Below are 27766 nucleotides of genomic sequence, written 5' to 3' on the forward strand. Positions count from 1 at the left end.
ATCGCTCCGCATTCCTGGAATGTCTCTCGTATTCGTGGGAACGTCGATGATCGAGCAATACTACTTTTGAGGTTGTTTGAGGTTGGAGAAGCGGACACTTCTTTGACACATCGAGGCCTCATGACATAATGACGGGGAACGTCGATACGCTCGCGGTTTAGTCATGCCCGTCGCGGGGATCTCGCTGTGAAAGGGGCAACCCGCAATCATGTGCAACAATATAAGGGGCAACCCGTTCGCCGGGCTGTTCTCTACGGATAACGATGCCGTCTCGTTCTCCTCGGAGCATCGCGCCGTCGGCGACGGCGCCGACGACGCTAGTTGCGCGGAACGGCGGTCGTCGGGCGCGAGCAAGGACGAGCCCGGGATTCCGGTCGAGAACGCGACCGAGACCGCGGATCTCGACGACAAGGTCGACCGACTCATGGCACACGTGTTCGGCTTGACGTTGCGCCGCGCGCAAGACTCTCTGGTGTTCGTCGACGCCGACTCGATCGAGCACGCCGTCTTCGAGCGCCTGATGCTGCCGGATCCCAAACCCAAGGCGCGAGACGTCGACAGCCACGTCGTGCAGACGCAGGTTATAACCTACCTCTACGAGTGCTACTGCCGTTTGAAGCGCTATCGGACGAACGGCGTCGAGGACACCGTGAGAAACGCCTGTCAGATCGTACTGCGAAACGCCAACACGGCCTTGCAGGAGCCGGATTTGTTTCAGTATCAGGAGGTAGTAGACCTTAACACTTATGATTGAGTGATTTCATGACGGAATAGTTTCTAAGAGTGCCAAATTTCTTTTTATATTGGGTCTGTTTCTTATTGCTGAACTGGCTGCGCTTCTTCAGAGTCTATCTTTTCTACTCCACATTGGAAGGAAAAAGATAAACTCTGAACTAGTGCGATCGGTTCAGCAATAGAAAACAGATCAATAGTAAGCGAGATGTACATAATAGCTGATGTTAACTGTTGTACGTTATTTTCAGATTCATAGCCAATTTGTTGCTTTATTTATGAATGACGTTACGTCAGAGTCAGAATTATCGTCGTTCGTCAGCGGCATAGTGGAAGAATTAATAGCGGTGAATCGAGAAAGCGATGTAGAGGATGTAGTTACAAAGTCGTTCTCTCCAGTCCTCGATATTATCCATAAGGAAGCAGTTCAGAGCAATCTCTTCACCTTCTGCAAACAGTGGTTCGCTCTCCTGAATACATTTTCCACCATTGATCCACTGGCAAAGCTAATAATTTGCCATAGCACACCAAAGAATAATCAGGGCTGCGGGTATTCGGAAACATTACTGGGCGCGTTCTTCAGCATAAGCTGTTTACCGAAAACGTCCAAAGATCCGTACGATCTTTTCGACAAACCTCTACGGCAAGTACGGCGATTTTTTCTATTAATCAAGTAGTTTCTTAAGCTGTGCGATTCGCTTTATACATTGTCCAAATATCACAGCCGAATACGATTATGGAGGAGACCATACCGGTGGCCATGGGCAGTCTGAGCGAGGCTCTGCACAAGGTCTTTCACTCCCTGTTGAAATGTTCGACTGAGCTTCGCCATTTGACTTTGCAATGGCTGGGTAACTGCCTCCATGCGAATGCAAATAGAGGAAAACTTTGGAACTCTCACATGGAGATGGGATTGCTGGGAGTGCTGTGCGTGTCGGATGGTTTCATGTTGAACATGGGCAATGTACTGTTACGTCTCTGTCAACCATTTTGCGCTAAACTGAATGACGCCAAAGTACCGAAGATCGATCCCACATACTGTAGTGCGGAGGTTGGTTTTTCAAGAATTTAAGAAACACGGAACGGTACTTGTATGCAATTAGTCTCCCAGATGCTAGTTGAAATGCGTCTGAGTAAATGAATGCTTCGGACACAACGAAACTGACACATACGTACAAATACATGCAGTAAATAAATAAGTTTCGATTAGCATTTATTTTATTTGCATTTCTAGGCAAAGGACGAAGCCGAGAGTCTACAACGTGGTATACATATGAAAGGATTGAGCTCCGAGACATGTTTAATACCAACCCCAGAAGGGGAAAGTCGGCCAACGGCAGATTCATTCGGATTTATAACAGAATGCTTTTTCCTAACACATCGTGCATTAGATCTTGGTTACAGAGTTATCCTGGACAAGTTTTTAAAGTAAGCTAATGATTGATCTTATAATTTTCTGTCAACTGCTCAACGTTGCTTAAACATTACTTTCAATTCTACAGAACAAATCAAGATTTGGCTAGGATACAAAGAGCTTACAACGATGCTCGAACTGGTGGCAGTTCAGAGGTGCTAGAACTCATAACGCAACGAATGGAGACCGAAATGACAAAGTATATAAAGCACATTAATGCATGCACTGTTTTAATTTTGTTTATATTTTTATCATGATTATGCATATATTATAGGCCGGTATTTATAGTCGGATCTTATATTTAAGACTATCTTAAGTACGATCTTGAGATGTTATGGACCAGTCACAAGAGCTGTATTAGCATCTTAAGACTACTTAAGACAGTCTTGAAATAAGATCCGACTATGAATACGGACTATTGTATCTTATTTTAAATTGTATTTTAAGGTATATAAAAAGAAAATTCATTCTTTCTAGATATCTAACACTTAAAGCGAGTCTACTGGTCCCGAAAATGTTGGAACACTTGGCGAAATTTCACGCAATGACGGCATTTTGGTTGACACAAGTCAATTTACACATTGTAACCGAAGAGGACAAACAAAATTTTGCGCCGAAAGAATATATACCTGTTACATTCCCGTTATCAGAAACTGTTCCAATTACGCTAAGGTATGTCAAATATACATATAACAAATTGCAATGGAAACGGAATAAAAACGGAATTAATGTAAAAATTGACATCTTCTGAATCCAGATGCATTCCTGAGTTCGTAGTGGAGAATACTATTGGATTCTTGTGTTTCTTACGTCGGTTAAGTCCAAACACGTTCGAGGAGCAGGGTCCGAGTTTTCTGAATCCGATCTTGACGGAGGTAAGTCAAGGTAGAACGAGCTGTACTCTCATCGCGATCGTTAAAGTTATACGTGGTTTCCTTCAGATTATAGTTTTGATGGAGTCCCAGCATCGTCTGTACAATCCGCATCTGCGCGCGCGTTTAGCCGAGAGCCTGGAGGCACTTTTACCGACCGCAGACGAGAATGTTGCTCCAGCAACGCCAAACCTAGGAACATTCCATAGGGAACAGCTGTTTCTCACTCATCCGTACAGACAGCAAGTGAGTAAAGTACTGCTTAGGGCTGTATTGTCAAAAGATGCACCCACAGCTGATTATTCCTCACGTGCTGTTCCATTTATGAACAGATAATTGTCAACTTGCTGTATGTGTTTGTAAGTATCGAGATGACCGGGCAAAGTGTACAATTTGAACAAAAGTTCAACTACCGTCGTCCAATGTACATTGTTATGGATTATTTATGGAAGCTTGCCGAGCATCGTAATAACTTTATGTAAGCAGAATTTATAAAATTCAATTGCTGTTCTCGTTTGATATCTAATATTCGACACCTGGCAGATAAAGCATTTTATATAATTGTAATGTATCAGTACGTTAGCTCAAGAAGCAGAAAGCAATATGGAAGCGGTTCAACCACCTTTGTTTCTGCGTTTCATTAATCTGTTGATGAACGATGCTGTATTTCTCTTGGACGAAGCCTTATCAAATATGGCACAGTTGAGACAAATGCTACAAGCTAGGTATTTAAAAAAAAAAAAAAACGTCACATGAGATTATTATTTTCTATTATATGTGTGTGTCATATTTCTTAAATGAAACACTTCTATGAAACACTTTATGATAAATTTATATTAAGTCGCTTTATTTTCGAACACAAGGGAAAGCGGAGAATGGAATAAATTGCCACCGAATGAACGCGAGCAACAGGCAGCGTATCTTCAGCACATTGGTATGATTGCTCGCTTTGATAATATTCTGGGTAGAAAAACTATACAGACGATAAAAATGTTGACTACCGAAATAAAGTCGATCTTCTGCCATCCAATCATGGTGGACCGTATCGCTTCCATGCTTAATTATTTATTACTGCAACTGGTAGGACCGAATAAAAAAAATCTCAAGGTAATTTTTAGAATCTGTAAATATTACAATAATCAATAAAAATTATGCTATTGCAATCTCATCTATCTGAAATTTTAGGTAAACGATCAAAAGGAATATGCATTCAATCCTGCAAATTTGGTGTTAAATATATGCGAAATCTATATTAATCTGAGTAAAAGTGAAAGCTTTACACTCGCCGTGTCTCAAGACGGACGATCTTATAGTCCAGAACTGTTTAAACTGGCGGACAATGTGCTCGGTAAGAGATTTTCTATATATATGTTTTTTTTTTCTAAAAGGCAGCAGAAAGAATCTAAAAAAATCGTGTGTATATCGTAGTTCGTATCGGTGGTGTGGGAATCCTGGGCGATCTGGATCAATTTGCCAAGAGCGTGGAAGAAGCTGCAAATCAAAAGCGAGAGGAAGATGAGATTTTAACAGATGTTCCCGACGAATTTCTAGATCCAATTATGTCGACTGTTATGACGGATCCTGTTGTTTTGCCATCGTCACAAATAACTATCGATCGTCAGACTATAGCAAGGTATACCGGCACACACGAATTATATACAGATACTTTTTAACTTGTATACCGCAATATAAAAATTTTATAAATGTATTTCAGGCATTTGCTAAGCGACCAAACTGATCCTTTTAATCGATCTCCACTCACTATGGATATGGTGAAACCGAATGTTGAACTTCAACGGAAGATACAAGATTGGCTCTCACAGAAAAAACTGGTTGTCGTTAATTACAATTAAATGGTACACCACGATGGAGCAATGTTGAAATTTACATACGTAATTTCTAAGACAAATTGTACGTCATCAAAAATGCACAACGACAACCCTACGATTGCTAAAGTTCGGATTCGTGGCGATCATCATTTAGAATCCATGAAACGAAAAATGCGTGTTTTATCGCATTTTATCGCGTTGTTTCATCGAGATTTTACCGCTCGCTGACGTTCGATTCGCCTACAACGGCAAATAAAAGAAAAAAGCAATTTTGTATACATACTGTGCAATGTAATTATGTACAGGGTTATAAACAAGTTTAGAATATACAGTTATACATCGTAATAGTTATTGATTAATAAAATGTTATATACATAGGTGGCATATGATTTTAGGAATCACTGCATCAAAAAGGTAATTGTATATTTCATGTACCGTGTAGAATAAAGTGTGTTATTTATGAACATTGTTTAGAATTTTCAAGACTGTGCCGGCATTAATTACTGTAGTTGCATTTTTATTTCATTCGTTAATAATAACCATCCTTTTTGTTCGAGCAGATTTAATTTTTTTTACATTTTGACTAAATATGTAAAAAACTATATATAAAACATTTTGACTAAAATAACGGGACTTCGTTTTCATAAAAAATATTACATGTCTATAAACATTTTATGAGATCATCAAAGTTTGTGACGAACCATTCCGCGCGTGACTTTACGTTTTCCCTAACTACATTTCCACCGAATCCTGCAAATAAAAAATAATATCTGTAGTAATAATAAACACTTTGATTTGCAGTACAACTTCTATCACATTATTTTAACATGAGATAGAATGTTTAGGGACAATTCCTCAAGTGAATATACACACCTATAAATGCATCCGCTGGTGGTGAGGCTTCTAAATCTGTTGAGCCGTCGCCGACATGTACGACGATTTTAAAGCCTTTTTCTTTTTTTATAAGACGTATAACTTCTCCTTTGCCACCGCTCTTAGAAGTCGGCTGAGACTCGTCGAACCCAGCGTATTCCCCTATGACATATTTGCGTATGCATGAATGTGCATTGTACGTTTCATGTGTAAATTATTCCTAAATGTACGGAAAGCTATAAAAATATACTTTGATGCAACCACTTACCCGTGAAAAAAAATTTTAATCTGTTGGCATAAATATTCTCAGGTGGGATGTTAAGTTGCGCAGCGATCGGTGTGATGAGACAGCGGAAACCGCCGGAAACGAGAAACACTTCCTTCCCACGAGCTTGTAAAGCGGACACCAGGTCTCTATAAAATACATTTTGACAATTTTTAAAGATAACAATACACAAGCAAACCCGCGCTCGTCCGTTCTTGTATCTTGAAACATGAACATCTTACTTGATGCCAGGGGTAAATTTTGGTTGATGCGTATTCAGGAACTGTCTCACTTGCGTCAAACTTGGATTTATGATCCCAAGTCTTACCGATAATGATTGCTGAAACGTCATATCACCTTGCATAGCCCGCTTTGTCCTGAAAAATAAAAATGTATTACGACATTTTTGCGTCGGTGAAAGCGTGTGGAATCCAACAGTCCGTATCGCGAGCAAAGTCAAATAGAAACATACAACTTAGTGATTTCCTCTCCCTTCCCACAGAAATTAGCGAGCTCGTCGATAGCTTCCTCCGTTATGACCGTGGAATCCACATCGAACGTTACAGCGTCCGCAGTTTTCCATATGTTTTTTATATTCTCCAGGCTTGTCATCTAGAAAACACATAACAAAATGTTAGTAAACAAATTTAAAAAAAAAAATAAAAAAAAGATGGAAATTAAAAACGAAAGAAGTAAAAAACAGCTCCGCATTGTTTTTATTACTTTCAGAACGGTCGATCTGTAATTTGAGAAAAGGAAACTAGAAGGCAGGATTGTATTTTTCATAGCGGACGATACGAAATTTCCGCCAGAACGTGTCTCGTCCCACTCGTCCCGCGTGACTGCACATCCGGAGCAATTCCGGCAGCTCGCCGTTTCTCTCACGTGATGTCACGGTGACACGTGTCTTAATGCGGTGACGTCGGTGACGACTGACGTCGGTCGTTATCGACGATTGACAATTGCGTATACGCCAATTGCGACACGCTCGGCTGCTGCGAGCTGCGAGTGCCCCGACGAGATAGCAATGACCAGCAATGACTGCCAATGACCGATTATTATTCTTGCGTCATCCGGCAAAAAGCGAAAGATCACGCGTGATAATACGCGGGCACATGACCGAACTATTCGCGTGCAATGTGCACGGAACACGATCAATCTTACGACCAGAGAAATGCAACAAGACACAAGGGACCTGCTGAAATAAATTAACAAGTGGATAAATAGAAAGTGGAGAAAGTATTCCTTAGGTGTCTTAAATCTCATCGATATAGAGAAGTGGTTTAGAGTTGAAATGTTTCGAGAGAAGCAGAAGTATAGCTATTCATTAACGATTTAGAGTACACATATTAAATCTTTGATATTTGAAACTGGATCGTCTCCTCGTTTAAATTCCAAGCCAAACGATTAAAAAAATCGAGGCTGGATTTTACTCGAGGAACCGCCAGCCACGTGGAATGACGAATATAGGAATGAGGCAGATCTCTCGCGAAGAATGAGAAATTACCTTGTCGACGCCGCGAGATCGGCAAGCACAACGGACGGCAACGGCGAACTAGCTCGAGTCAGCTGGGGTGCCACTGTACTGCAGAAGGAAGTGGAAGCTCCGTGGTGTCTATCACGCGATCGTAAACGTGTTTCGCAAGCGGCGTCTCGTAATCACGGGTAATTGCTCAGCTGGGGGGCCGCTCGAGCTCGTTAAACCGTTGTTTTTCTCGCGTTTGCGTTCTCTCCTCAATACGGTCGAGATTCGCTTGCATTTCGACGATAACATTACGGCCGCTTAGGTTAATCCGCTGATCCGTCTTATCTGATAGCATCGCGCGTTCGGGCCTCGCTCTTATTGCCGGACTCGGATTTTAAATGCCCCTGTAAGATCCGTCTCTCTCGTAATTTCTGTAAAATATGACAAAACGGATGTGCAACCGAGCTCTTCTCGGAAGAGAAAAAAAAATAATAATATAGAAGCAGAGGTCAGACAGATGGGATAGGCAGCTTGAAATCTCGTCCTTCACGCTGTTTACGAGTTAACCTCATCCAATTTGAACCGCGTATGCGATCGTAGTATGTACGTAAGAATTTGTAAATTTAATATTTTGCAAATTGCAGATTCAACATTTGCAAAAATAAACGACGCAGGTATTTGAGAATAATTTCACGAATTTAAGAAGCGCCATGTCGTAAGCATGCGGTAACCTAGCAACCGGGAATAATCGTAACTTTCTTATTATCGATTATCGATCGCATCGATTAATAATTTTGATAAAACTGACCGATTATCGACAGTCGGTAACTGCAACGCCTGACGAGTTTCAGCGTTTTGCGTGTAGATGGCGCGAGTATTGAATTGTGATGGCAGCGCACATTCGAATCGCTCGAAGAGAGAAAAGTCCGCGATACTCCTGCATTTTCTTGAACTTCTTCGAGAATTTGAACAAGAACACGTTACTAGGTACGATTGTTGGGTAATTGTAATATTCCGTTTGCTTCTTCCACGGGCAAAGAAGCGAGAGATGCATGTGCGCGCATAAGAATTACATTGATCAACAACGCAGCGGCAGAATAAGGGAGATTCGAAAATCAAGGATTCAAGGAAGGATTCAAAACTAATCTAACTTTTGTCGTTACAAGCCGCGGTTGATACAGTTTCATAAAACGACTGGTAGATCTACTTCCTCGATCCTCGTCTCCAAACACTGACAACGTAAGCTTAGCTATACATGTATAAACATTCTTTACTGAATGCACTATTCTCCCTTCATTCTCAACGCTTCTACCCTACTGCTTGCACCCTATATTTCCATTACCCCTACTCGCCTCATACTAATCTTTAAACAGAAACAAAGCTAAAATCACACAACGCCCTTTCACCGTTACCACTCGCACACACGCCATTTAACCAAGTCCTCTGAATACACTAATACAGTACTATTTATAAATGAAGAACACGCGTTTATTCCTGCCTTTCGTCAAAGCTTTCAGATCCCGAGCGAAGCGCAAGATTTGCGGAAACGAAAGGCAAAAGGTTCCAGCGATCGATCCGGATTAAAACCCATAAAGCGGCCCCCAGTGCACATAATATCCCAAATTGGAACATATGTTGTCTTACAAACGTTATATTACATAATAAGACATCTTAAAGACATCTTTCCCGTCATCTATCGCGATTCGAGACATGTGGGTTATCTGGGGCTCATTAATATGTGCTGGAGATAAGCGGACGCGCGTCATCTTCCGTTCAAGAATGCAGGCCTTCTTCCCCGAGCGGGGAAAAGTCTCGTCGTGGGCGTGCGAGCGCGAAGCGTCGCGACGCTTCGTCGCGGCGCGCATCCTCCGACGCAGATGTGCCGGGCGCCGAGCGCCGGGCGCGAAGCGGAGCCACCGCGGATGATCGTCGCACGGGTTCCGGCCGATAGTTTACGCTCTTCGTCGCCCTTGTCGCGATGCGCGGCCGCTCCTTCAATTTGACGATCCTCCTCGCTGCATGCGGTCTGCTGACGGCCGACGGTGCCGACGATGCCGTCGTCGACGCCGCTACCGACGGCCCGCCGTCGTCGCTGAGCGACGATCCGCGCTGCTCGCCATCGCTCAGCGTGGTCCTCGGTCCGAAGAACGGCGTTGACGGCGCGGAGAACAAAAACGGCAGCATTTTCCACAACGGCATCGACTATCCGGCCGAATTGCGCTGGACCGGCGGCAATTTCACTTACGGTTGCACTTGCAGATTGCGCAACTGCATCAGGAAATGCTGCCGCGACGACCAGGTTCTCAGGAATTCGAAGGAGGGTGCGATATGCCAGGAGATGTCCCAGAACGATACGACGATGCTGGCAAGCGCGGCAGACAAGCAGTATCTGCGTCTGTCGAGGGACCAGATGAGCGAGGAGATTCAGGACATCGACGAGCTGAAAAAGCACTTCGTCCTGGTGCAGGGCAACGTCTGCCCCGGCAACACGTTCTTCGTCCTCACTCCCGACGATTACGACGAGGACAAGATCGTTCTTCAGGCGAACGGCAGCTTCGTGGACGCCGACGGGAAGGTCATTCCTTTCTGGAATTATTGCATCGACTGGAAGGTGACCGTCGGTAGGATCGGCGTCCTGGTCTGCTATACGCCGGAGAGGGAGTTGAACGAGCACACTCATCACCATGTGGGCATCATGGTGTCCATCCCGTTTCTCCTCGCCACCTTCCTGGTGTACGCGATCACCCCCGAGTTGAGGAACCTCTACGGCAAGACGCTCATGTGCTATGTCATCTCCTTGATCATCGCCTACGTCTTCCTGATCCTGGTCAACTACATTTACATGTCTCCGATACGCGGGCTGTGCTTCACCACAGGTAAGCGGCCTCCTCTTAAGTATCTGCTAATTGCCGACGGTCAACACCGTCCCAATTTCAGCCGCGGATATATTTCGATTCGTTATCGCGATCGGAAACTTGACGCAATTTTGGTAGGGTTGAAAGATAATTATCTTGCGGCGTTATTACTTTTAATACCGTATGTAACGTGGGAGAGATTTAATAACCGCGCCTCGTTTACGTGCGGTAAAATAATTGAGCTCTCGTAGCAAGGCAATATATTTTAATGTCCGAAACAAATCTACCTCGTTTTGCGCTTATTTTCCTTACACTTTATTTTCTATGCAGAATGATAATCTTGGGAATATTATCTCGAGAGATCATCTACACGAATCCGGACAGAGCGGATGACGTTATACGTTAATTAAATAATTAGATAATTACCATAATGTAACGATTATTACTCTGCATGCAGCACTCTGGTATTTCTAGTTTCTAATAACTAACGTTGCGAGTCTACAGTTCCTTTTAAAAATTGTTGAATTATTTCAAGCGAGACGAGAATATGATTTATTTGATATTAATATCCCATATATTTAGGTAAAAGTTTTTTCTACACAAATGAGACACAATTTAAATCTCTTATATTCATATTTTAATTTTTTATATTTAGATTTCAATTTATGCTCACGCATCTTTCTTCTTTTAAAAATAGTCTATCACGAATAAAATTATCGTTTGATGACTGAAGAAGATTAATCATGAACTTATACTTACAGTCGCGAAGTTGTGCGCTTAATCACCGGTTGGATTGATTAATTCGTAATGCATTGTTCGATAGAACAATCGCAGAAAAAAAAATTAAAATAAGAACTAAATATTGAATAAATAAAAATAATAGGTATATATAATTACTCTGGATAAATAAAAATTATAGATCTTCTAGATATAAGAGAGTTTCCGATTTTTTCTCTCTAACAAAACTTAATCCATGAAAGAAGGAGACATTTATAATAAATTTATTTTTTTTTAATATTCATGAAAATAACAATCACAGATTCATAACATGGCTCCATAAGGATTGATTACTCTATAACTGGATTATAACTAAACGCACATGTACGTGCGTTATCACTATCTGTGAAATATACGTTATCACTATCTATTCCACCCATTAATATGGAGCACATCGTAAATAGGTGTACGTATGAATCATGCTTTTTTTTTCTGCACGCGTGACTCCAATATCTCTGTGATTAGTAGTGATGCAAGAACTGTGTATACTATATACGCTTCCTGTTACAATTTAATCCTTGGTATTCGTTTCGCGTTAATTCGCGGAAAGCGAGATCAAGAAAGTCCTTTCAACGAGGAAAGTCGGCGCCTCTCGAGCCATCGCTATCTTCGATTTCCCGTAAAACAAATGTTAATGATTCCCCCAATGAGTGTGATGGGAGATACGGGCGACGCGAGGACAAACCGGTTTTTGCGTAGCGTAGCGTTTCGTTGTATACCTCCGCGTCGGTTAAGCACCATCGCTTATAGGGTGGGATAAAAGTATATGCGGATAACGGTAAAATATAATATAATTGCATTATCTCAATTTTTCAATAATTTATTTTTTCTTTTTTGTAGCCTAGGGCGATAATACGATAAGTTTGAGGATCGAGCTGGCGAGAGAACCAGCGAGAGACTTTTCCTATCCTTCCCACCGTCTTTTCCGGCCGTACCATGGATTAATAGCTTTTCGAGATAAATCTTTCGGCCGTATACGAATAAGTAACACCTGGTGCAACTTGAAATTTCTGTTGCTCGCTCGTTGTCCGATCGTCCGTAGATCTATTCTCAGTTTCCGTAGTCCTCCCGAAACTGTAGCGCTTCTCTCCACTGGAGCACTAAACATCTAAACAGCCAAGTGTCTAAATTTACGTCGCCGCTGGATTGGTCAAGCTACCATCCCGTAGACCGGAGAAGTTTGTCAATGAACATCTTTTTTTTCTCTCGAACCGCCCTGTATACCGCGGCTTCGCAGCAGGTAGCCTCTGCTTTTCTAAAGCCGCCGCCGGCTCGTTGTCTGGTAGTCTCGTCCCGTTGCTCGCGCGAGTGCATGCGTTTCTCGCGCGCTCTTCCCTCGTCCGTCATCATGGAAAAGTCGCGGTGAAAACCGAACACAGTGCTAGGCTTTATCGAATTCAACGAGATAACTGAAAAGTCAATCGTAATCGTTAGTGATAACAGTGCTATATTTGAACCGCGGGTGGATTTTTCATTCGTTTCGACGATTCGCTTGAGATGAAAGAAAGGAGAGAATCGTGCAAGAGCTCTTTGCCTCCTCTCGCGTTTATTCCGTTCTCTCCGATAAACACTTAATTATTATCACATACGTCGATAGCTCGGTACTGACGTAAATCTGGTTTTACTCTGACGTATTTGAACGTATACGTTTCCTTTTTGAACAGTCGGATCGCTGGAATCATTGATCAACAAATTATCAGAATAGTATTTATAATATATATATATATACACAATAATAGAATATTTTTTGCAACATTGCATAGCAGGTAAAAATATTTTTTACGTAGACAGATTGCTTATTCCATAAAACACACCAGATGATTGAGTGCCCATATGTCCCATACTGTACATATCAGCTTCAATATTGTTAAATATTTACTGTACAAATATTTCGTTGTATATAGATGCTTGATTATTTACACATTTATGTGTTTCAGTGGTGTACATTTCATGAGAGTTACAATTACAATTTAGATGCAAATTCACCTGTGTTTGTATATTTTAGTCGTCAGCTAACGTTTTATTAATCCTTGCTTAAAACCAAGAAGCGATGACTAAAAGGATAAAATCTTATTATATATTTATATAGAACGTGATTGTAGATTATTATCGATACAGATAATATCCTAAACAATGTCTAAAACAATTATAAAATAATATTTGAATAACAATTACAAAATAATATCTGAAATAATTAGAAATTGTAACATATCTTGTATTTGTAAGATATCTACTTATGTAATCGTTTATCATTTACATATCTGTGAATAGCACGCTTTTTGTAAATAACTACATCACAAGTGACCATGGATGCTGTTATATCCACACAATATCTGTCAAACTACACGCTGATTAAAAAGTTCGCACCCTTTATCACTTTCACTCTATTGGTTCAGCAGTACACGCACAAAACACCAACGAGACGTAGTGAGATTAACGAATAATGAGAGATTGGCTGTTTTTATTATTTCATGGGGCATAGAGAGAGGGGGAAAGGCTTGTGCCATACTTCTTCAAAGAGTCATCGTGTTTCTTGTCTCTCTCTTTTTCTCTCTTCCGCTATTTCTTGTGGCACTTTCGTGAGTAAGCTTCCGCACGGCGATAACGCTGAGAGGTGGCGATAATTCGCTCCGTTTCGAGTTGCCGTTTCGAGCAGCAGCCTCGTTAAAGTTTAATTAGTACATAATGAAACGGCATCTGAGAACAGCCCCGTTCGCGGTGTTTCTCGCGATCTTGATCGCGGCTGCCGCTCTCGAAAGCGATCAGGCAGAGGAAGAGCCAGAGGATTCATGGAAGGAAAATTTTATCGTCCCTCATGTTTATCTGGAGGTAGAGATAATTCCAAGTTCGATTGCACACACTACGTTACTGTACCTATACTTGGAATTTGTCGATGGAATTCGTGTCGCTTTGCTATTATGCGTATTATAATATGCTTACTTAATGATATTTAATGCCCAAAGCGATTATTTCGTGGTGATGACTTAATAGCGAATTCTCGCGTAATAGCATTCGTGAATATGATAATAATAACATCAGAAACGACTCACTAACTATGTTTGCGTGTTTATAATTAATCAAGATTTTTGGGAAAATTTGTGTGTGTTGCGCGTCTTGAGAATTAATTCTTGATTAAATGTAGCTACATCTAGATACAATGAAATTATGTAGAACAATTGTAGATTTATGGAACAGAGAAATTACGTAAATTAACCAGCTAAATGAATTGAAGCAGTTTGTCCATTTGTGATCGACTTAATTCATATAAGTGACCGGACTCAATTTTCTGTATTAACTATAATTGGATGTAACACGCGGAAAGGAGCCAACATCAAAATGCTGACTAACGTATCGGTCATCAGAAAAATTCCGCGCAATAGCGTGGACCTAAAAATAAAATAATTTTCTGACAATAGGGTGCGGCAAGGAAAAGGAGGGTACTAATATTTAATCCTGTTACGTATAATTCACTACGTAATGTGATATACTCAAACTACGTAATATGATATAACGCCGGAAATTTGAAGATCCATAGCATTTGGTTCCTCTCCGCTTACGTCCGATCGTGAGTTTTAACAATTAAGTATTTGTCTCCGTTCCCTCTGGCTCTCTACTCCTAGAAGACGACCGGCATCGATGGTGACGGCTCCGGGAAGCCCCGCGTGTCGCTATGCTGTCGCGTCGGCACTTTTCTCAAGGGGGACGACTGCGTGGAGGCCACCATGAACGGGACGGAAGCGGTGCGGCTGCCGGCGATCTACGAGACGGATCTTATGCCGACGAACGTCACTGCGAGCGACGAATATTTTGATTTTGTAACATGGAATCCGTGTGCCGGCGCGAAACGGTATTCATTGAATCCGCACGCGTACCAGGACGACGAATGGTACCTGCTGTCCAACGGCTCCGTATTGCGACCCCTGACCGAGGTGTCGGAAGATCGTCTCCTCGACTATCACCAGTACTGCTTGGCGCGGGTGAGGAGTTACGAGTACCCGGAATACCTGGTGTTCTACTGCGAGGACGAGTATACGATCGAGGACGAGAACAACGGCGGGGTCATATATTCCTACGGGATGCTCGCGTCCGTCCCGTTCCTGGTCGCCACGTATGTTGTCTACTGGTTGCTGCCCGACCTGAGGAATCTGCACGGCCTGACGTTGCGCGGATACGTCGGGTGCCTAGCGTTGGCGTACAGCATGCTGGGGGTGCTGCAGCTGACGCCGCAGGAACAAATCCCAAACGGCATCTGCATCACATTCGGTATTACCTACAGAATGATGCGACTTCTATTAACTCATGTTACTGCGCAAAGAAGAATTAATGCTAACTTGAGATGGATTTATATGTTATCGCGGCGGCGGAATTAATCGCTGATTGCATCAACATCGCTGTTATCGATTTCCGAATCGTCATAATTCCTTTGTGAATTGTTTATATGTATATATTTATGGTACATCATATACATTAAGCATAGCATATCTTCTAGAGACCGCGTCAGACCGGATGGAACGTGGTTTTAGAAATCGTGCGATTTAATGAGAGATCTAGGCTTTTAACGCGAGTGCGTGGCAACTTTCTAAATGATCTCATGTCTCTCTTACTTTTCCCGCAAATATCAAAATTGACATTTGAAGAAATTGTTATTATAACGTCACATTTACAGTTTAACGTTTAACATTATATGAATTGTTTTATAGTGTTATTCAACGGATGAGAAAGTCAGCATTCTGCTGCAGTAATGCATGAGAAACGAATATGTCGTATAACTAATTACATGTACTAAAAATTGTGTTCTTTTTATCTTGCTTCTATGCTTGTTTCATACGTTTGTCTTATACTTAATGTAGCTGCCTGCTTTTTTTCATTTGACTAACATAGAAAATAGGTATTGCATTAATTTAATATAGGACTTTTCAAAATTCGAAATTTATATGATATAATGGCTGGGTTTGTCTTAACGCTTTCAGTGCAACGAAAATAGAATGAGGCTTACGGTTGAAAGCATCAAGACGAACCCAGCCATAGTCAATTTACGTCAAGTTCAAAGATCACCCTTAGATTTTTAAAGATTCTTTTCTAAATCAGACTACACGTTGAAAGGTGGAGTGTAAACTAAAGTTTTCTCAAACACCAATCGTGATGATTCACCTCGGCTGCTGCGAGGCGAACCGGAAGCTCGTGCGTCTTAGACCTGAGAAAGTACTAAAAACCCTTATAAACAAATAAATGCAAACGAGAGTTCACGTCGCTCTCGAAACCATACGCTCCGGAAAGCAAACTATAAAATGTCATCTCTAAAGGGGGTCCGCCCCCGTTGTCCTGATCACCCACATCCCCGGCCGAAAAGAGGACCTGCTTTAACGAGGTACCTCCTTTTTCATCGTTTTTTCCTTCCTGGCATGCACTTGTATGTTTGCTGCGAAACAGGTTCGTCCTTCGGACAAAAACGTCGCTGTCGCGGCCAACGATATCATCACGCGTCTCCTTCTCGTTTCCGTAGTTTGCGATATCGTTGCGGTCGCTGGACACATCTGACTACGATAGCACGAAGAGAAAACCAAGACGGTTGTCAGTGAATTTCGACGTGTCCACAGGTCGACGATGCGTCGACGAAATCTCGCGCTTTGCTGCTGCACGCTTCTGTTCATCGCTTCCTCCTCCGAGCCGCTGGAAAATTCCACGACGACGACGAGCGACAACGAACGGAATAATTTCACAGTGCGATATCAGATTCATACTAATGTTACCACGACAAATCGTAGCGGCGATGCGGAAACTATGCGTTATAACGCTCGTGAAAATTCCACCAGGAGTAACGACGGCGTGCAGTACGAGCTCCGTCTTAACTCCACGAGTATCCACGAGGATGATGACTCGGTGCGGTATGAATTTCACGCACATTCCACGAAGGATCACGGGGGCGGCGATCAAACGTCGATGGAGCTTCGTATGAATTCTACAGATGACAAGATCAACTCGACAGCACACGAACCCAGTGGAAACCTGATGCAAGACCTGATCGAAGACAGAAGCAACTTAACGTTGTACCAGCACCTTGGAAAGTTCTCTCAGGATGATAATAAAAGAAACGTCGTTCCGTACGAGATGTGCGAGAACAGTATCTGCATTCCGCTCTGCTGCCCCCTCGGCGTTCGCATGATCATGGACCAATGCGTTGTTGAGAACGTTGGGCGTTATTCCTTTCCGGGTGTGTACGAGCAGGCGACGAACGAGTCGTTTGAGAGAGGACCGATCGGCGAGGTGGACCAAATCTTTCAGCTGACCGTCCACGATCCGTGCCCGAAAGTCGGACGCTATGTACTTGATCCTGACGAGGAACCAAATGACGCGTTTATGTTCCTCCTCAATGGCTCTCTGTATCGACCGCGTATCAAAGAGGTCGATATCGATTTATACTGCCTCATCGTCTTCCAACGGGATAAGTACGAGATAGCTGTTTGCTTTGATCCCTCCGATTCCTCGGAACCGGTCCCGGATGGCTATCATGTAGGTCTGATAATATCCTTGCCGTTTCTACTGACGACATTCGTGGTGTACTCCATACTGCCGGAGCTTCAGAACATGCACGGCTACACGCTACGCGGATACGTCGGCTCGTTGTTCGTCGCGTACACGTCCCTCGCGGTAATACAGCAAATCCCACAGACATCATTATCGGATGCCGCCTGCATCATATTGGGTACAGCATATAATAATACAGTGAACACATATAATACAGCATATAATACATGATTTCTCTCTCCCCCGATAATTTGAATGTAAAATTTTTTTAAAACTTTGGGAAAAATACAATCAAATAAAAAGCGGGTAAAATTTAAATTTTGATATGCAATCAACTCGGAACTTTATTTAGATAAATATATTTTTTCCCTTTTCTTTTTGCGGAAGATTTTACGTGATTCTGACATAATATTTAAATCGCAATGTTTAATTCAATGTAGCGCATATCATCGTCAAGGTTTACCGTTTTCGACTAAATAAATTCCTGATGCAGAAAGGCAGAGTAAACCTGTTTCTTCACGGGCGAACATAAGCCTTTATCGATACCATAATGTGTGATTAATAGTTGTTTATTCTGTTTCAGCCTTCATCATTCACTTCTCGTTTTTGGCAAGCTTCTTCTGGTTAAACGTGATGTGCTTTGACATTTGGTGGACATTCGGGTAGGCTATCAAAATATTCCATACTACATTTTATCTGCAATCAAATTATCTTTTAAAGACAATCTTGTGAATTTCTTGAACGAAATAGAGCAAGATATTTATAAAAACAATGATAACCGTTTCTTCGCCAGTAAATAATTAAAAATAAAATCAAAGCAAAAATTAAGCGACCCGACTGGCCAATTCTCATTTATTAAAACTCACGACGTTTCAACCATAATCTGGTCCTCTTCTCAAGTGAGATATTATAATTTAATTCCGCAACATTAAACATCATGCGTCGCCGGACGTTATATCCTGACTACATCGTGCGAACGCCAAGATGTTTAGTGCGTGAAAGAAATGAAAATGTAAAATTGTAAAAATTATAAAAATGTAAAGAAAATTAAACTGAACATCTTCTTCACTATATCCGTGTCATGGTCAAAGTCATAATGATCGTTATATGTATTGTATATAGTGGAGGATATAGTGGAGAAGATGTACAGTTTAATTTTCTTTACATTTTTACAATTTTTACAATTTTACATTTTCATTTCTTTGACGCACTAAACTTCTTGGCGTTCGCACGATGTAGTTAAAATACAACGTCTAGCGACGAATGATGTTTAATGTTGCATATTAAATTATAGCCAGTCGGGTCGCTTAATTTTTGATTTTATTCGAGATATTTACGTTTATTTCTACCAACGCGGATTAACTTAATTTCGGTTTAATTTACTTTTTATTTTTTTGTAGTTGTAACAGTTAGAAAAAGATAAAAATTAAGTTAAACCGAGATTAAAGTTAATCCGCGTTAGTAGAAATGAACATTGATCTGGATTTTGAAGATAATATCTTATTGTAATATTTCTTGAACAAAATGGAGCAAAATATTTAGACCTGAATCTCGATGATAATCATTCTAAAAAAAACCATTGATCCCACTTTTATATATAATTTATATATATAAATTACTTTTATTTATATTTATATATAATTACCATTTATATTATATATATATTTATAATTATGATCGAGCATTAATTACGGTTTATCAAAGATAAAACGCTTTTGGATCGAGTTCTAGGTTAAAATGAGTTAATTGATTCGCCAAATATTTTCGCAAGCGCCACTTGATCCGGCGCGTGTGGTAAAGAAATTTGATAATTGACAAACAATAGGGGAAATTGATAGCGACAGGACGCGAATTAATATCCGGTACGTGACCGGCGCGCGTATGTGGTGCAAACACAGCCGAGTTAATTTTGATCTCCTTCGCGGTTGGACGTCGGTCCGAGATGCCGTTCGGACAAGCAATATTCGGGTGAACGGAAAATGTCAGTAAAGCGTATCCTCGAACGTTGGTATTCACGCTGCGTGAATACGTCGAACATGCTCATTTATCAATGACTTATTAATTATTAATGAATATACAAGTTCGTTTACATTAACGGAGACCCTCTCAACGTATTTTCTAAAATGAGATTAAGAAACGATTGCGATACAAGTATATAAATCATTATTCGTGTCGCGATAATCAATTTAACAGTCGTTTAACGTTATCAATACAAATCGTACGTTTTTCTGGTCATGCCTGCGACGCGCGATGCGCTTTGGTTCTTTCATTCTTTCTTATTATGCGCGTGTGGAATGCTATAAAGTAATTTATTATCTCTTGCGTGTCAATGAAATTTCATGACGCGATATTGTCGTACGTGTCGCTATTTACCGTTCCCGCAGAGGAGATGAACTGACCCCGCTGTCGCCAAGCCCGTTTCACCCTACTACAAGGGTGTGACGACTGCTGTGTACGCACATCGCCCGGTCTCTTGTAATCAATTACAAGAGTGTCGGGCGGCTCGGGGGCGCGCGTGCAGCGCGGATCGTACTTGGAATCTGATTAATTTCCTCCTTTATTGCGTGCACGCATCATCCGCGCACATCATTGTCATCGCCTCTACACGCGTGTCCTCGCGGGAAAGCGTGAATCATCTTTCGGCTCAGCTCGATTGTGTTTATGTAATTTTAATAATTATTCTTTAACTTGAATTCTTTTATGTTGATCGTCCGTGTCCATCTATACCACTCCTCCACGTGCATTCAATTTCTCATTCTATACTTAAATCAGGCCATATTGCATTGTTTGCTGCAACTAAAAAGAGAGAGAGAAAAAATCATTTACGAAGGAATAATTATAATTATTATATATAAAATATAATATTTATATATAATTATTATATATAAAAATCTTCGAAAAGATTACATTTTCTATTTTTATATAAAACTTGTAGCATTCAAACTTTAATTGCGTTACCAAAGAGCTACCCATTTAATTAAGATTGATAGAGTTGAAAGACATCTTTCAAAGTTACAAGAACAATCTAATATTTCATGTCAGTCTTTAAACGTTTCTAAATAATTTTCTGTATACGTTTCTTAAATAAATGTAGGAAATTAAATTTGAAATAGTAATAATTTTCAATTATCAATTACGTACCATAGATACACACCGCTTACGTAAAACGTATTAAACAAAATTCAACGCATCGGTCATATTTCCGAGAAACGCGACCAAAAGCGATAATTATTTTAATTTGTATTTGCATGCTGACCTGTTCTACTTGTTGCTGGCAACAATATGGCATGTAAATCACATTTTACAGAGGATTCCGTTCGTTACAAGGAAGCGTGAAGCAACGAGAGAGAAAAAAATTCGTTATGTATTCGATTTACGCGTGGGGAAGCGCTTCCATTCTCACCGTCATTTGTGTCATCATGGATTTCGTTCCCAGCGTGCCAAAGGAATTGATCCGACCGGAGATCGGTGTAACGAAGTGTTGGTTCAATAGTAAGTGAACGTTTACTAATAACTTACGACGGTGACGTTTTATTAAAATCATGTGTTTTATCAAGACCAGATTTGAGAGAATTGTCAAAATTAAACTCTTGCAAAATTCGACGTATAAATATGCGAAAAATTTAATTCTCCGTTTCAGCGAACGAGGCGAGGGCGTTATATTTTTACTTACCCATGAGTGTCACCGTTGTCTGCAATATTTGCCTGTTTATCTCTACTGCACTAAAAATTGTGCGTCACAAGAAGGATACAGCTGCTCATTTGAGAAGCTCGGAAAGCAGACGCCACGATGACAATAAGCAATGGTTTGTATACAAGCATCTTTACACTGATACGTTATTCATAATCATATTAATATATGATTATACGCCGATATATCAGTTGGCCGAACGGCTTTGCATAATGTCGATCGGTCCTCGTTCCCAACGTGATGATTATTTTTAGACGGCAACTTTCCCATGCGGCGGTTTGCTTTCATAATTACGAAATCTTTTGAAGCAACAAACACATCGTCGCCGTTTGGATCGCGCGCGTACGAGATTCCTCGAGAGCATCTGCGATTCTCGAAAGAATGACAAACGATCGTGCGAATAAAAACCGAAAAGTGGTTGTCCCCCTATTTCATAAAGACAGACATCACTTTTCTTCAAAATTGTTTGAGAAAACTTGGACAACTCTCTCCCTGTTTTTTTAGCCCGAAACTTGATGATTACGATTTTCCGAAGATATCTATTTTCAGCGAGCATCGGTTACTTCAAATGCTTTCGTTTATCGCGAAACCCTTTGTTTTAGTAATTCTAAATTATAGAAGATACAGAAACAAACGCATTCGCACGCAGGTTCAATCTCTATCTGAAGTTGTTCATCGTGATGGGAATAAACTGGTCCATGGAAATAATATCATGGGTATTCGAGCAGAACTCGCCGGCCTACATTTGGTATTTGACCGATCTGACAAACACCCTGCAAGGTCTCATCATCTTCATTATATTCGTGTGGAAAGAAAAGATCAAGCGACTGCTGCTAAAGCGATTCGGTTGCCAGGATCGTGGTCTGTTCTCCAGAAACTCGACGCGTAGCGGCTGTCACAGCTCAGCCTCGCGCACCTGCACTACCACGTCGGGAATGATGTCGCTGCAGGAGAAGGTCAATCCCTACGTGCAAACAAATTGCCGCATGAAGAGTTCGTCCGATGAGGCTGATTAATATTGCAACGTGAGAAAAGGATTCCACTGTATGAATCAGAAGAATGAGCAATTGGGCGATGATGTAACTTAATTCTCTACTCGAGAATTAATGTTACATTGCTCGCGTTGATCTCTTTGTTTGGAACGCCAAGATTGGTGGTTTCCATCGTCCTTTATATTCCTTTAAAATGTATTTACAAAATTTTTTTTATCTCTTTTGCAGTCTAAAGGAAATTAAAGAAATTAATTGCTCTGCATCTATTATCATCCTCGTTAAAGTAACAAAAACATAGTGTATATCATGTACATTGACTGCCGTATGCCATAATTTTGTATAAATTTTATTTTAATATGTAGAGATTTATTATTACGATATTATTACACCATACATGTCTCGGTAAAAAGGCTACAGATAATTTTACTAATTGTAACTTCAATTCTAGTACATTATTGCTCGTGCATGAAAGAGACTACTATCTTACATTCTTTTTATCTATATTTATTTTCATTACATTGACACTCGGTCTACATTTGCACCGCACACATAAGTGTTTAATATTATTAAATAAATTCAAGAAAAAAAAAATTATATATAAAATGGACATATGCGTTCTTAAATACACATGTTTATATGGATACATAATTTTTAAGACAATATTTTATCGTGCAACAAATGTGCGATGCAAATACCGACCTGTGTCACATAGCCGTATATTTTATCATATACACGTGATAGTATTGCAATATGTACCTCGAAAATCCTTGAGGTAGACTTTATATCGAGCATCGCCATGATTAATTTAAGATTCTGTTGATTTATTATGAAGTGTATTTACCGAGCTCTCTCTGGGAACTGCATTTCATTTATCGTATTACATATAGAATATAGCTCTTCACTTAGCTTCTATACGGTCACAGAATATTCCTGTACAAGTGCCATCACAAACATTCGTCTAATATTTAAGCCGCATCTGCATTTATACGCACCTATAAAATCAAAATGTGGAAAATCCAAGTGGACAGAATTACAACACATGGAGAATAAGAGCACAGAGTTCAGAAGTTTATAATTGTTAAGTAATAAAGGCTAATCTATATTCATTACCATTACATGTATGTATTTGTAATCGTCTACGTATACAATAATTAGACGAGAAAATAAAAAACAAAAACCACTACACCACGTATCCTGGCGCGCTACTTGCACACGTCCTGCACTCCTTTCAATCACTCCTATCATTGTCAGTTGAAATCTTATACAAAAGAGTTTATTTTATGCAAACAGATCTTCTGGATCAGCTCCAACGCCATCGCCGTCTTCCAAGCTTGAGAAGTTGAGGAAATGAGCCGACTTATTGTTATAGCCGACGATGTTCTTGTTGTTCGGATCAGGATGCTCAGTGAGATAACGCTGGATAAGATCTCTCGCGTCGTCGGCAGAGAAGCGCAGGAATAGATATATTCTGTCGACGTAGCGGCAGTACAATCGAATAGGATGCGCCGTTTCGGAGGCGACGTCTTGGAACGTCAAGAAATCGTTTGGCATTTGCGGCGGACCAGCCATCTCGCTGGCTCGTTGGAGACCCAGCACCAGTAGATCTAATACCAGTCCGTAGTATTGGGCGATAAAAGATGCGAATTGCAATCCCCTGATAATGCCGTAACTGTTGGTGTGATTCATGTCTTTGTAATTGATGACCACGTTGTTCTTCGCAGTCATATAATCGGCGATATTATGATCGACTATCAGACGTAACAAATCTGTTGTGCAGCGTAAGATCGATCTTCTCGTACAGCTTCTCAAATTTCGATTTGAGCAACACGTTGCATTCACCCTCACTGACGTCCCACACATCTGCGAGATTGTTGATACCTTGGCACCACTTGTAAACGAGAAGCGGTGGCGGTTCCGTATCGGCCGGTTTCGTCCATGGTGGGAACATTCGCTTCTTGTCACAGATTCGTTTCTTGTTCGCCTCGTACCACAGATATTGATCAAGGTAAGCATCCGTAATCTTTTCGAGCGGTTCCACATCAGGAATCAAATGACTGTAAAGATCCGTGAATTTGATGTTAACTTCCTTGAAGGCCCTCTGCGTGAACAAATGTCTCTTGATCCTGGATAGTGCTTCGTGTGGGTTGTCATATGCTTGTGTTATCAAGCCAAGCTCTTCTCGTTGACTTTGATTTAGTCTGGATTTAACGCTAATGGCTTCCTTCAAGTGTTCCAGAGCCAATATTGGCGAGCTTGTCTATAGCTTCCTCCGTTATAACGATGGAATCCACATCGAACTCTACAGCGTCTGCAGTTTTCAAAATGTTGTTTATATTCTCCAGGCTTGTCATCTAAAAAATACATAACAAAATGTTAGAAAACAATTTTAAAAAATGAAAAAAAGATGGAAATTAAAAACGAAAGAAGTAAAAAACAGCTTAATGCAGTGATGTCGGTGACGTCGGTCGTTATCGACGATTAACAATTGCGTATGCGCCAATTGCGACGCGCTCGGCTGCCGCGAGTGCCTTGACGAGATAGCAATGACCGATTATTACTCTTGCGTCATACGGCAAAAAGCGAGAGATTACGCGTGATTACGCGGGCACATGAACGAACTATTCGCGTGCAGTGTGCACGGAACACGATAAATAGAAACTAGAGAAAATATTCCTTAGGAATTCTTAAATCTCATCGATATAGAGAAGTGGTTTAGAGTTGAAATGTTTCGAGAGAAGCGGAAGTAGCTGTTCATTAACGATTTAGAGTACACATATTAAATCTTTGATATTTAAAACTGGATCGTCTCCTCGTTTAAATTCCAAGCCTAACGATTAAAAAATCGAAACTGGATTTTACTCGAGGAGCCGCCAGCCACGTGGAATGACGAATATAGGAATGAGGCAGATCTCACAAAAAATGAGAAATTACCTTGTCGACGCCGCGAGATCGGCAAGCGCAACGGACGGCAACGGCGAACTAGCTCGAGTCAGCTGGATGCCACTGTACTGCAGAAGGAAGTGGAAGCTCCGTGGTGTCCATCACGCGATCGTAAACGTGTTTCGTAACCCGCCTCTCTTAATCACGGGTAATTGCTCAGCTGGGGGGCCGCTCGAGCTCGTTAAACCGTTGTATTTCTCGCGTTTGTGTTCTCTCCTCAATACGGTCGAGATTCGAATGCATTTCGACGATAAGATTACGGCCGCTTAGGTTAATCCGCTGATCCGTCTTATCTGATAGCATCGCGCGTTCGAGCCTCGCTCTTATTGCCGGATTCAGATTTTAAATGCCCCTGTAAGATCCGTCTCTCTCGTAACTTCTGTAAAATATAGCAAAACGTATATGCAACCGAGCTCTTCTTGGAAGAGAAAAAAATAATAATAATATAGAAGAGCAGGTCAGACAGACCTGGAATAGGCAGCTTGTAATCTCGTCCTTCACGCTGTTTATGAGTTAACCTCATTCAATTTGACGTATGCGATGGCAGGGTTGAAGGCGCTGACGCTCATAACCTAAAAGGAGCAAAACAAAAAAACCGTATGCGATCGTAGTATGTATGTTCGTAAGAATTTGTAGATTCAATATTTTGCAAATTGCAGATTCAATATTTACAAAAATAAACGACGCAGGTGTTTTGAGTCGAGAACTTCTCTATTTTGTAGCCTGTCAGTATCAGTACGATCTGCTGTTGCTTTTCTCTGCCCCCATAAAATTTCACCTTTATATTTTTATTATCGATCGCATTGATTGGTAAATCTGACGATTATCGGCAGTCGGTAACTGCAACGCCTGACGAGTTTCCGCGTTTTGCGTGTAGATGGCGCGGGTATTGAATTGTGATGGCAGCGCACATTCGAATCGCTCGAAGAGAGAAAAGTCCGCGATACTCCTGCATTTTCTTGAACTTCTTCGAGAATTTGAACAGGAACACGTTACTAGGTACGATTGTTGGGTAATTGTAATATTCCGTTTGCTTCTTCCACGGGCAAAGAAGCGAGAGATGCATGTGCGCGCATAAGAATATTACATTGTTCAACAACGCAGCGGCAGAAGATTCAAAATTAATCTAACTTTTGTCATTACAAGCCCGGTTGTTACAGTTTCATAAAGCGACTCGTAGATCTACTTCCTCTATCCTCGTCTCCAAACACTGACAACGTAACCATAGCCACATGTATAAACATTCTTTCCTGAATGCACTATTTATTCTCCCTTCATTCTCAACGCATCTACCACGCTTATATACACCCTATTTTTCCATTACCCCTACTCGCCTTATACTAATCTTTGAACAGAAACAAAACTAAAATCACATAACGCCTTTTCACCGTTATCACTCACACACACGCCATTTAACTGAGTCCTCCGAATACAGTACTGTTTATAAATGAAGAACACAGTTTATTCCTGCTCGTTAAAGCTTTTAGATCCCGAGCGAAGCGCAAGATTTGCGGAAATGAGAGGCAAAAGGATTCAGTGATCAATTCGGATTTAAACTCAATAAGCCGCCCCCAATGAAATATATATTATCCGAAATTGGGACATATGTTGTCTTAAAAACGTTATATTACATAAGACATCTTAAAGACATATTTCTCGTTATCAGTCCCGATTTGAAATATGTGTGTTATCTGGGGCTCATTAATATCTGCGCTGCATGGAGATAAGCTGACGCGCGTCTTCTTCCGTTCAAGAATGCCAGCCTTCTTCCCTGAGCGGGGAACAGTCTCATCGTGGGCGTGCGAGCGCGAAGCGTCGCGACGCTTCGTCGCGGCGCGCATCCTCCGACGCAGATGTGCCGGGCGCCGCCGAGCGCCGGGCGCGAAGCGGAGCCACCGCGGATGATCGTCGCACGGGTTCCGGCCGATAGTTTACGCTCTTCGACGCCCTTGTCGCGATGCGCAGCCACTCTTTCAATTTGACGGTCCTCCTCGCTGCATGCGGTCTGCTGACGGCCGACGATGCCGTCGTCGCTGAGCAACGATCCGCGCTGCTCGCTGTCGCTCAGCGTGGTCCTCGGTCCGGAGAACGGCGTTGACGGCGCGGCGCGGAGAACAATAACGGCAGCATTTTATACGATGGCATTGACTATCCGGCCGAATTACGCTGAAACGACGGCAGTTTCACTTACGGTTGCATTTGCAAATTGCGCAACTGCATCAAGAAATGCTGCCGCGACAACCAGGTTCTCAGGAATTCGAAGGAGAAAGCGATATGCCAGGAGATGTCCCAGAACGATACGATGAAGCTGGCAAGCGCGGCAACCAGGCATTATCCGCGTCTGTCGAGGGACCAGATGAGCGAGGAGATTCAGGACATCGACGAGCTGAGAAAGCACTTCCTCCTGGTACAGGACAACATCTGCCCCGCAACGTGTTCTACGCCCTCAATCCCGACGAATACGGCAAGGACAAGATCGTTCATCAGGCGAACAGCAACTTCGTAGACGCTGACGGGAAGGTCATTCTTTTCTGAA

At 41.5% G+C, this 27766-nt stretch overlaps 3 protein-coding genes and 1 long non-coding RNA gene across 14 annotated transcripts; 2 read left to right on the plus strand and 2 right to left on the minus strand.

Annotated features, from left to right (window-relative positions):
• Positions 1 to 15: 15 nt before the first annotated feature.
• Ube4a (Ubiquitination factor E4A) lies at positions 16 to 5311 on the plus strand. The gene is made up of 14 exons (XM_071792576.1): positions 16 to 727; positions 984 to 1379; positions 1457 to 1783; positions 1967 to 2160; positions 2235 to 2345; positions 2624 to 2818; positions 2904 to 3021; positions 3088 to 3264; positions 3351 to 3496; positions 3594 to 3743; positions 3882 to 4125; positions 4204 to 4366; positions 4447 to 4651; positions 4733 to 5311. Exons 1-14 carry the CDS (start codon positions 209 to 211, stop codon positions 4869 to 4871), a joined length of 3084 nt encoding a protein of 1027 aa, XP_071648677.1. The 5' UTR covers positions 16 to 208; the 3' UTR covers positions 4872 to 5311.
• Positions 5117 to 8165, minus strand: Aay (phosphoserine phosphatase). 2 transcript variants are annotated; one of them, XM_071792595.1, is made up of 6 exons: positions 7493 to 8165; positions 6458 to 6597; positions 6228 to 6362; positions 5989 to 6134; positions 5721 to 5882; positions 5117 to 5597 (listed from the first exon to the last, which is right to left on the minus strand). In XM_071792595.1, the coding sequence occupies exons 2-6, from the start codon at positions 6595 to 6597 to the stop codon at positions 5509 to 5511; spliced, it is 672 nt and encodes a 223-aa protein (XP_071648696.1). In that variant the 5' UTR covers positions 7493 to 8165; the 3' UTR covers positions 5117 to 5508. The 2 variants fall into 2 exon arrangements, with proteins under 2 accessions (XP_071648696.1, XP_071648695.1); XM_071792594.1 differs by lacking the exon at positions 7493 to 8165 and adding an exon at positions 6709 to 6988.
• A 1165-nt stretch (positions 8166 to 9330) lies between these two features.
• Positions 9331 to 23473, plus strand: LOC139821511 (probable G-protein coupled receptor Mth-like 3). Of its 10 annotated transcripts, none has more exons than XM_071792580.1 (6): positions 12271 to 12848; positions 16513 to 17785; positions 18191 to 18269; positions 20915 to 21099; positions 21248 to 21413; positions 21948 to 23473. In XM_071792580.1, exons 2-6 carry the CDS (start codon positions 16687 to 16689, stop codon positions 22312 to 22314), a joined length of 1896 nt encoding a protein of 631 aa, XP_071648681.1. In that variant the 5' UTR covers positions 12271 to 12848; positions 16513 to 16686; the 3' UTR covers positions 22315 to 23473. The 10 variants fall into 10 exon arrangements, with proteins under 10 accessions (XP_071648688.1, XP_071648681.1, XP_071648682.1 ...); XM_071792581.1 differs by having other exon boundaries at positions 16586 to 17785; XM_071792586.1 differs by having other exon boundaries at positions 16680 to 17785.
• LOC139821518 (uncharacterized) lies at positions 23359 to 26021 on the minus strand. Its single transcript, XR_011734272.1, has 4 exons — positions 25903 to 26021; positions 25699 to 25802; positions 25222 to 25609; positions 23359 to 24641 (listed from the first exon to the last, which is right to left on the minus strand). It is a non-coding gene; the product is annotated as an uncharacterized lncRNA (long non-coding RNA).
• Between the last annotated feature and the right edge of the window lie 1745 nt (positions 26022 to 27766).

This window comes from Temnothorax longispinosus, chromosome 11 (genome assembly GCF_030848805.1).
Source record: "Temnothorax longispinosus isolate EJ_2023e chromosome 11, Tlon_JGU_v1, whole genome shotgun sequence".
NCBI lineage: Eukaryota > Metazoa > Arthropoda > Insecta > Hymenoptera > Formicidae > Temnothorax > Temnothorax longispinosus.